This window comes from Panthera uncia, chromosome B4 (genome assembly GCF_023721935.1).
Source record: "Panthera uncia isolate 11264 chromosome B4, Puncia_PCG_1.0, whole genome shotgun sequence".
NCBI classification, from domain to species: Eukaryota; Metazoa; Chordata; class Mammalia; order Carnivora; family Felidae; genus Panthera; species Panthera uncia.
This window is the reverse complement of record NC_064809.1, coordinates 52,299,096-52,310,741: the sequence shown is the minus strand read 5'-3', so window position 1 is coordinate 52,310,741 and position 11,646 is coordinate 52,299,096. Positions and strand designations below refer to the sequence as shown.

General features: G+C 37.9%; 1 protein-coding gene across 1 annotated transcript in view; it reads right to left on the bottom strand.

Moving 5' to 3' along the window:
- PDE3A (phosphodiesterase 3A) overlaps positions 1–11,646 on the bottom strand; it is a 324,368-nt gene that overhangs the window by 1,567 nt on the left and 311,155 nt on the right. Inside the window, 1 exon segment of the mRNA XM_049627129.1 lies at positions 536–5,983. Coding sequence (XP_049483086.1) covers positions 5,742–5,983 — 242 coding nt within the window. The 3' untranslated portion in view covers positions 536–5,741.

Genomic DNA, 11,646 nt, shown 5'->3' with positions numbered 1-11,646 from the left:
ATTGCAGGGGACTTTAACACCCCACTTACAGAAATGGATAGATCATCTAGACACACAGTCAATAAAGAAACAAGGGCCCTGAATGATACATTGGATCAGATGGACTTGACAGATATATTTAGAACTCTGCATCCCAAAGCAACAGAATATACTTTCTTCTCGAGTGCACATGGAACATTCTCCAAGATAGATCATATACTGGGTCACAAAACAGCCCTTCATAAGTTTACAAGAATTGAAATTATACCATGCATACTTTCAGACCACAATGCTATGAAGCTTGAAATCAACCACAGGAAAAAGTCTGGAAAACCTCCAAAAGCATGGAGGTTAAAGAACACCCTACTAACGAATGAGTGGGTCAGCCAGGCAATTAGAGAAGAAATTAAAATATATATGGAAACAAACGAAAATGAAAATACAACAATCCAAACGCTTTGGGATGCAGCGAAGGCAGTCCTGAGAGGAAAATACATTGCAATCCAGGCCTATCTCAAGAAACAAGAAAAATCCCAAATACAAAAAAGTAATCAACCTTAGGAGAATATGGAGAAGAACCTGCTACCTTTAGATAGGAAATTTGGGCTCATTTTGCAACCTGAAGCACAGAGCAAAAGCTAATTTTGTTTTCCATCTCTATACAATTCCATATAATTTATAGTCTTACTGTACTAAAATAATTTACGGTGGATCAGTATTTTTGAATCTGCTCTGCAGATTCTCCATGTTAACATGGAGTTCCACCAAATAATAAAGCTTTAAGGTTTAGTCTTGGGTCTTTAAACATATTTAGCAGGACAATGCCTAATGATTTTTTGTCACCATTGCTAACCTGTTTGAATGATTTGATAGTATGAACGTAAAGGTCACTCAGGTAAGGTAAAAGCACCATTAGGTAAGGTAAAGTTGCAGCATGGTAATAAATGAAATGTGTGAGGTGATACACAAATTGCCATGGTATGTAATATAGACTGAAAAATCTGTTCTTCTCTGATCATGGATTATTAGTGCTAAACATTATAAATACCATGTAAACCTCAATTTAAGTTGCTGAATGCATTGTTTATAGTTTAAGTCAGTGCTTATATGCACTGAATATGCAATCAATCAATATGCAATAAGAATTTGAGTATTTACTAGAGGAACAAACTGATATGAATACAGGTGGACCTAAAACTTGCATATTTTGCCCTGATTAGAGGTTCTAAGAGTAATTTAATTTTGGAATGCTCCTCGCTTAAAACGGCTAATTGGTCTCCTAATCTTATGGTGGAATTTTGTTGAACAGATTAGAAAAACAGACGAACAGTATCAGCAAATTCAGTTTCCTTTCATGGAAAAATCACAAGAGAAATGAATGACCTAGAACAATGATCATAAATTATTTTGCTGCTTGTTAGGAGCGAAGGTGAATGAAAGAAACTCAGTTTGGTTTCGAAGTATACAGATATTTTAGATCTCAATGGTCTGGAGGTAACCTATGAGCATTTGAAATCTTACCGATATTTTTCTTTCCACACACAGGAGCTGAGAATCCCTAGAATAAGGAGAATCTTGATTTACCCCAGGCTATGAAAGCTTACAAAAGTTGGTTTTACTGGAGGCTTCTGCCAGTTTGAAAAGACAGTTATTTCCAAAGTGGCATATAAACCAGGAAAGGCATTAAGTGGGACTCAGGGTTAGGATGGAAGAAAGGACAGTAAGATCCTTACTGTGGTTTTCATTATTATTTTAGAAATATTTCAAAAGGTGAGGACAATGGAGATCCCCATACTGACAGCGAAGCACCAAAAATACCTCCCAAAGTAGGGTAGAAATGATTTTTTGATCAGCCACTTCTCATTGGTCAGGAATTGTTCATCACACAAATATCACTTATATAAAGCAGTCATTTCAAACTTTAGACTTTATTTACAATGATAATTTGCATATCTTTATTACTTAGAAAATAATTTATATTTTTCCACCATTTAAACAAAGAATAGGCCTGAGTCTCATGCCTGTTGCACAGCTTTTACCTTCAAAGAAAGTTCTCTGGGCACGTGACAGGGGACGTCGGGAAATCGCAAATCAAGAGAGGCAGGGGACATGAGGAAATCACAATACATACATGTAATATGAACAGTCTGCATATCGTACAATCCCTTTTCTTTAGTTTTACTGGGATTGCAATAATTAGGGGTTTGTTCTGGAAGTCGATCAAAACGGAACATATAGAATTGGGTATTCTGTTTTTAGAAAATGAGTATTTTCTTAAACATGAGGACATTCCTTCACTTGCCAGATGAAGACTAGTATAGATCTATCCCTGTACAGTGCTACTGTCTTCATCTACTGAGAGAAAACCAAATCTTATAGAAATGACAAATAAAATTTTATAGTTTAGAAAAAAGCTAAAGTGGTGTTCTCACCAAGGAAACGATATCCTAAAGGTTGGCTTAGTCGGATACCTGGAAAGGACATTATAATAGCATGCTGGAAACGACAGTGATGACACTCATAGTAATACCTGGTCTTTTCCTTAACAGAGAGCAACCCCTAGCATCAAGGTCACCAGCTCTGAGTTTTCCTCCCAGTGGGTTTATGGCTGTCTGTACAATGATCCTTTTTCCTAAATGGGCTACAGATTCCTTCATTTGAAAGACCTGAGTTTACCTAAATGGCACCTATAAATAGGCTCATATAAAAACGTAGCAAATTGCAACAAACACACTGGCACCACAGGGAATAAGCTCTGGAGTTGGAAGTGAACACAGTAATACTGCTGTCACCGAGGAGGGGGAGAACATAGCCAGCAGAAAAAGTCTTTTTATGCCCCTGGTCATCTTTTGGGATGTACTGAATGTGTATGAAAGGGTCATCCTTGATCTCTATTTCTTTATTTCAATGGATTTTTAGCTGTAATATCCTGGCAATTGATTTTTGAAGAAAAAAAGGTGATCAATCTGCCTGGACTGATTGACACAATTTGGGAATGAAGAGGTTCTAAGTGCTTTGGCCACCATTATTTCAGGTACTCTAAAACAGAATAAACGCAACCGGGTCATTTGCTAAGACCTCTACTCTGGCAGCCAGACTGGCCAGCTTTGACGCAGCACCTGCCAATACACAGTTATAAACTCGTGACTGTTTTGCTGTCACATTACTTGCTCCACAACCTGTATTTGTGCTCACTTTCACCTGTGTTTTAGACACTTGTCATACAACATTTGGAGAATGGGGAAAGATTTGTTTTGTTAAGTAATTAGGTACAAGAGATAAACGAGCACATTTTTCCCCCTCTTCTCTTATTTGCAAGGGAAGGAAAACAGTTAATGTCACTGGGGAAATGCATTTGACTCACAGTAATTTTTGCAAACATGAGACACAAAAGCATTACTAAGAAAATGGAAAACAACTCAGTAAATCCTGAATAGTGAAGACCTAGTGTTAACACAAAAATATGAAATTATTCTCATTTTTGAAGCAGAGTCTGCATCTACTTGATCCTTTTTCCTATTTTCCTACTTAATGGGAAATCTGCCCTGAAATTGTGTTTACTTTAGATTATGTTATGTTTGCCTTATTTGAAAAATGCCATAGGTTAATGTAAAATCACTGCTTTGGAAAGGAAGAATATTCATTTATGAGAAACAAAAGCATTTTTAATGTAAACACTCTTTGCTATGACTTCAGAGGAAAGAAAAATTAGAAATCACCATCAAGGTTAACTTAGAAGCTAAGATCGTTTCATTGATGAACAAGTTCTTCCGTACATAGTACTGAAGGAGGAATTATAACCAAAAAACATTCGCAAGAAATGGATACCAATTATAAAAATTCGGTATTGGTTATGCAAGTCTTTCTCTTTGGGAGACATGAACCCCAAAGTGACCTAAAAGCTCAAAGTTCCTAGGAAAAAACATTTTTTGTGGCATCTTCCTTTAATTGGCATAAAATAACTATCTGATTATCATTTAAATTAGAATAGGTAGATATGTGGCTGTCCTTAGACCTCCGTGCAAATGATTCATCACTCTCTTACTGGGCTTGGAGATAGATACAATGTATAAAAATGGTGATTAAAATATAACTTTATAAAAATGTTTCCCTTTTCCTTTTTTAAAAAAAAAGAGTTTACTATCTACAGAAACAAAAAAATCTTTATATTTACATCAAGATAACTATTCATGACAAATATAATAATATGAAATAAAATATTGAAAGTGAGTATCAACTTTTTAAATAAGGTTTGGCTCACAGCATAAACAAGTGTAGATGAACAAATAAAAAAAAAAGACTTTCAATAATAGGCCCAGTACCCAAAATTCCCTCTATAATTTTCCCTGCCAAAAGAAACATGACAATGGGCCAGATTGCAGACAGAAGCTACCTTACCCCACGGCACGTGGAACACCACAACAAGGTTGTTGTCAGTGGGACCTTCACCACCCAAAGCCAATCTTCAACAGTTGCCCAGAATCAGGCTTTCACTATGTCAACAAACACCAAACCCTAGGTTGCAATTTTCCCCCTTCATCTCTCGCTATATGTCCCATAGTGTGTTTCTGTTTGCCCTTTTTTCTTCTTTTCTATCACACATTTTGCAGCATATTTAAGACATGGAAGGTCACCGTGAAGAGCAATTCCCCCAAGTCTCCTCTGGCAACTTTTCAGAATTCTAACCTAATTAAAAGATCGGACTTCAGCCCCTTCTTAGGTGTTTATGTATAAAGAATGCCATCCCCTTAAAAATAGTTGATTTGATCTTACATGAGTGACAGACATACTCACAGACAAACAGCTCCTATACATTCATTAGGCAAGCAGATTGGAAAATGCCTGTCTTCCAGGTTTAAGGCTGGCGATAGAGCGCCTCCAAGTGGTGCATTAGTATAGTACCAATCCCGTGGCCCTCTCACCAGCCTGTGAATACCCTCCCTCTTCAGAGGGCCCTGGACTGAAGCTAAATGGAGGAAGGCATTTGGAATGGCTGCCTCTCAGACACTCCAGAGTGAACTGCCTTCCGTTTGTTCAGATGTGCTGAGTCATCTGCTGCAGCTATTCTATGAATGACTAAAACCATAAAAATCTCTGTTGACATAAGCACATACATACACACAAGCATGCTCTCTCTCTCTCCTCTCTCTCTGTCACACACACACACACACACACACACACACACACACACACACACACGATATTGGCAGGATGTAGAAGAATTCAAATAATGCTCTGGAACTTTCATCCGTCAGTACTAAGAGCAAAAGCTCCTTAGTTGGTAACTTACATTCACTGCACTGTTTCCCTGCTAAGCCGCCCCATTTCCTCTGTGAATTGTTTTCCTTTTTTTTTCCTTTATAACTTACTATATCACAGTGACCACTATATATCTTAATATGAATGTTACTAAAGTGTGGAGCCAGTAACGCTGGCTTTCAGTGTGCATGTGCGTGTATGTGTGTGAATATGTTTTACATGTATCTACGTGCGAGCTTATATACACACACACATATATACTTCTTCCTTAAAAAAATCCTTGGAAGCTGGTGTTGCAAATGTGAAAGCTTCTCCGAGCAAGAGTTTTTAACAATGTACCTCACTGTAAAAATAAACACATAAAATGCAAAGAATTCCCAAATGCAATAGCTGTTTGCCCATCTTCTTGTATTTCTACAGTGTTGTGTCTAAGTGTTGTGCTGGCTTGAAAAGAGTCTGTGACAAGTCACTCTGTTGGGAAACACAGCTCATTATATCCATCGTCACTGGTTTTGCTTCAGGGTTGGGATCTCCTCTCCTCTTGGCTTCCCTTTCTCTTCCTCTTCTTCCCTGATGGCCTGGATCTGTTCTGAGGAATGCTGTTGGGGTGACTGGTCCAGGGATTGACTCTCTATGCCCGCCAACCGCTGTTCCTCTTCAATGACTTTCTTCCACATCTTGTGGTTCTGCAGGAGGTGTTGAGTTATTTGGCAGTAGATTTTCCTCCTTTTGAAAGTTTTCTTTCCTGAGAAAACACCAAATTACTTATTTGTGTGCTGAGTACATGGTGGTTATTTTTTTCCACATCATTAATAGGAGCTAAAGTACCAAACAGATACATATACCACTTGATTTGCGTATCATCATAATGTTGCTTTCAAGAGTAGGGAAATAAGAGGGAGATGGCAACCATCATTAATATATCATGGTTACATCGAGACATACTGTGAACCAGATTTAATATCCAGTAATGCCCTATAAAAAGTTCTACTTAAGTTTTGGTATTATTCTCAATACAGTCAGATCCTCCAGATTTTTCACCTGGACTACTGGAAGAACTTCTTGTTAGGTCTTCCTTTACTTTGTCAGCTAATTCAACCCACAAAAGTCTACAAGATTGATTTCTTTTAGGATGGTTTGAATGTTATTGTTCTGCTTCACACGGACTAAAATATTAATTTCAAAGTCCTGTCAAAGTTCTCCCACAAGCTGGCACAAGCATGCTTTTGCAGTCTTCCATCTTCCGCAGCCTGGCTTCTGTCTCTACTTCCGTATATACACTGAACTCTTCTACTGTCCAGCAGGTACTGGCCCTCCTTCTCAAATGCTCTTCTCAGTCCTCAAAAGTTCATGCCCATTTATTATTTTGAGACTCAGATTTTACTGAATTGCTCCTATAAGAAATACTCTCTCCCCCTGTCTCCCCTCACTCTTCTATACTCTCATTTCCCTCCATTCATGCTTCCAAGAGTACACATTGTTTTCATTTTTTTCCTTTCTCATTATCTTGGTATCTTTTTCTGATAACTGCATATCCAAAATCAGAAACCCTCATCCCTTCTTTCAATTATATAGTTCTAGAAAAGGTTGTCAAACTCTACTTCCCCACCCACCTTCCCACAATATAGCCCTGTTGCAGCAGCTAGTCAATGGGTGTGACCCAAATCAGGTCAATCAGCATCTTCCCCTGGGAATTTTCCCAACAGCATGGAATCAGTCAGGGAATGGGGGCTGGGGATCTTTTCTCCTCTGCCTGTTTATGTGAAATGAAGTGAATATAGAGCTGGCTAGATTTCCAGTCTCACATAGAAAGAAAGGTTGAAAGATCAAGCTGTCAGGCAGGTGACTCAGAGACAAGAGCAGGTGCAAGTAAGCGTGAATACTGGACAACATCCCAATTACCTGAACCAGTAATTTTCCCTTTTGTATATACTCACTTTATTGGAGTCTTGTCACTTGTAACAAAAACAATGTCCTCAATGACGTGCATTCTTTTATTTTTATTTTATTTAATTTTTTAAAGTTTATTATTTTGAGAAAGACAGAGACTGCACGAGTAGGAGAGGGGCAGAGAGAGAATCCCAAGCAGGCTCTGCAGCACTGTCAGCACAGAGCCCAACACGGGGCTCAAACTCACAAAAGTGTGAGATCCTGACCTGAGCCAAAACCAAAACTCAGACGCTTAACCCACTGAGCCACCCAGGTGCCCCAATAACATGCATTCTTTAGGGTACTTATCTTGCTCTCATATATTACAGGCCTTAGCCCCTCTACTAGACTACAGCTTCTTTTAGGGAGCCTTGTAAAGACAAGTATGTATCTTATACAGAATGAGGCTCAGCAAATATGCATTTGATAAGTAAATAAATTACATTGTCTTGGTGACCAAAACATTTCATGTGTTCAACATGGAAATAGTAAGGACAATTTTCACAGAATTGCATCTCTTAAGGAACTATAATATCATCAACTTTGACAGATGAAACATAAGACATTTTAAAGACCTTTGAATTGATACCATGATTCACTATTTAGTCTTCCAATTCTTTATCTACTTATTAAGAACCTAATATGCACCAAGTATGGTAGGTTCTGGTCATTCACTGATAGACATAATGCCTGCCAGCATGGAGTTTTACTCTAGTGGGCAAGAGTGAAAAGGTAGGTACAATCACACTGAGTCTTACAAAATCTTTTAAAGGTGCCAGAAAGAGACAAAGATTACTCAGCCAAGAGAATATGGCATGATGACCATGGCTTGGGCTAGGAAGAAAGTAATGAAAATGAAGACAAGTAGATAAATGTGAGACATATTTGTGAGGTTTAATCAACAGGACTTTGGCAATTGATTAGATGTAAGGAAAAAAAGAAGAAAGAGGAATCAAAGACAACCCTGAGCTGTCTGGCCTGAGCCATTGAGTAGGTGGTCATAAGATGTACTGAGAAGGCAATGTTAGGTGAGGAGATTTGAGGGAGATGCTGAACATGAAATGTCTGGGACACCTTCAAGTGCAGAGGTAAAGTAAGAACTAGACTTGAGTTTAGAAGAGGGTCTGCTTGCGGCCAGAATATAACTTTTAGTACCTTCATCCGAGTGGCCATCTTAGACTTAGACCAAGAATTTAGAAATTAGGCTAAGATCCCCTATTGGACTATGAACTTTCCAATGCACAGAAGCCAGGTCCCTCCTTTTGTGTGTATATTGTGTACAAAGCTCCAGACTTTAGTAAGAGTTTACTAGATGAATCACGTTCTTTCTAGTTTCTGTTCCACAGGTCCAAGTAAATGATGAAGTGGTGATAAGTGATAAAAATGACAACGATATGAAAAAGCGGTCCACAGGAAATTATGATCTAATGGGGACTACATTAAAGAGTTAACAGTACAAGTTACCAGGAATATCAGCAGGGATATTTGGGTTTACCTAATGAAGTAGTAATGATTTACAATGTACAATCTGAGAGGAAAAAAGAAGAAAAAAAATAGTAAGAATAGGAAAAAAATACATTAGCTATGAGATATGCCAGAGGAAGTAGATCTTTTGGAGGCCATCCACCAAAATTTTTATGGAAGTACTAGTGATTCTGTCAACAGTTTTATTATAATATACCGCAAAAATTCTTTTATTTTACAGGGTAAGATCAATTTCAAAATACAGTTTAAAAAAAAAAAAGGACGCTGATAACCAGTAAGGAAACTGAATTAGTAATCAAAAATCTGCCAAAAAACAAGAGTCCAGGGCCAGATGGCTTTCCAGGGAAATTCTACCAAACATTTAAGGAAGAGTTAACACCTATTCTCTTGAAACTATTCCAAAAAATAGAAATGGAAGGAAAACTTCCAAACTCTTTCTATGAAGCCAGCATTACCTTGATTCCAAAACCAGACAGAGACCCCACTAAAAAGGAGAACTACAGACGAATTTCCCTGATGAACATGGATACAAAAATCCTCAACAAGATATTAGCCAACCGGCTCCAACAATACGTTAAAAAAATTATTCACCACGACCAAGCGGGATTTATACCTGGGATGCAGGGTTGGTTCAATATCTGCAAAACAATTAGCATGATTCATCACATCAATAAAAGAAAGGACAAGAACCATATGATCCTCTCAATAGATGCAGAGAAAGCATTTGACAAAATACAGCATCCTTTCTTGATAAAAACCCTCAAGAAAGTAGGGATAGAAGGAGCATACCCCCAGATCATAAAAGCCATATATGAATGACCCAATGCTAATATCATTCTCAAAAGGGAAAAACTGACAGAAAGAAATAAAAGGCATCCAAATCGGCCAGGAGGAGGTCAAACTTTCACTCTTCTCAGATGACGTGATAATCTGTATGGAAAACCCAAAAGACTCCACCAAAAAACTGCTAGAACTGATTCATGAATTCAGCGAAGTTGCAGTATATAAAATCAACACACAGAAATCGGTTGCATTTCTATTCACCAACAATGAAGCAACAGAAAGAGAAATCAAAGAATCGATCCCATTTACAGTTGCACTAAAAACCATAAAATACCCAGGAATAAATCTAAACAAAGAGGTGAAAAATCTATACACTGAAAAGTATAGAAAGCTTATGAAAGAAATGGAAGAAGACACACAAAAATGGAAAAAGATTCCATGCTCCTGGATAGGAAAAACAAATATTGTTAAAATGTCAATACTACCAAAAGCAATCTACATATTCAATGCAATCCCTATCAAAGTTACACCAGCATTTTTACAGAGCTAGAACAAATAATCCTAAAATTTGTATGGAACCAGAAAAGACCCCGAATAGCCAAAGCGATCTTGAAAAAGAAAACCAAAGCAGGAGGCATCACAATCCTAGACTTCACGCTATACTACAAAGCTGTAATCATCAGGATAGTACGATACTGGCACAAGAACACTCAGATCAATGGAACAGAATAGAGAACCCAGAAATGGACCCACAAACATATGGCCAACTGATCTTTGACAAAGCAGGAAAGAATATCCAATGGAATAAAGACAGTCTCTTCAGCAAGAGGTGCTGGGAAAACTGGACAGCGACATGCAGAAAAATGAACCTGGACCACTTTCTTACACCATACACAAAAATAAACTCAAAATGGATGAAAGACCTCAATGTAAGACAGGAAGCCATCAAAATCCTTGAGGAGAAAGCAGGCAAAAACCTCTTTGATCTTACGTGCAGCAAGTTCTTACTCAACACGTCTCCAGAGGCAAGGGAAACAAAAGCAAAAATGAACTACTGGGACCTCATCAAAGTAAAAACCTTCTGCACAGAGAAGGAAACAATCAGTAAAACTAAAAGGCAACTGACAGAAAGGGAGAAGATATTTGCAAATGACATATGAGATAAAGGGTTAGTATCCAAAATCTATAAAGAACTTCTCAAACTCAACACCCAAAAAACAAATAACCCAGTGAAGAAATGGGCAAAAGACATGAATAGACACTTCTCCAAGGAAGATATACAGATGGCTAATCAACACATGAAAAAATGCTCCACATCACTCATCATCAGGGAAATACAAATCAAAACCACAATGAGATACCACCTGACAACTGTCAGAATGGGTAACATGAACAACTCAGTCAACAACAGATGTTGGCGAGTATGCAGAGAAAGAGGATCTCTTTTGTATTGTTGGTGGGAATGCAAGCTGGTGCAGCCACTCTGGAAAATAGTATGGAGGTTCCTCAAAAAGCTAAAAATATTACTTCCCTATGACCCACCAATTGCACTACTAGGCATTTATCTACGGGATACAGGTGTGCTGTTTTGAAGGGACACATGCACCCCCACGTTTATAGCAGCACTATCAACAACAGCCAAAGTATGGAAAGAGCCCAAATGTCCATCGATGGATGAATGGATAAAGAAGAGGTGGTATATATACATATACACAATGGAGTATTACTCGGCAATCAAAAAGAATGAAATCTTACCATTTGCAACTATGTGGATGGAACTGGAGGGTATTATGCTAAGTGAAATTAGTCAGAGAAAGACAAAAATTATATGACTTCACTCATATGAGGACTTTAAGAGACGAAACAGATGAACATAAGGGAAGGGAAACAAAAATAATATAAAAACAGGGAGTGGGACAAAACAGAAGAGACTCATAAATATGGAGAACTGAGGGTTGCTGGAGGGGTTGTAGGAGGGGGGATGGGGTAAATGGGTAAGAGACACTAAGGAATCTACTCCTGAAATCATTGTTGCAGTATATGCTGACTAATTTGGATGTAAATTAAAAAAAAAAGGAATAAAAAGAAAAGAAACAGATGCCAAAAAAAAAAAAAAAGGGACACGCTATCTTGAATTAATTTTGAACCATACAGACACATAACAAAATTATTAAATTGAATAAATGCCAGGGTGAATGGATATAGGCTGAG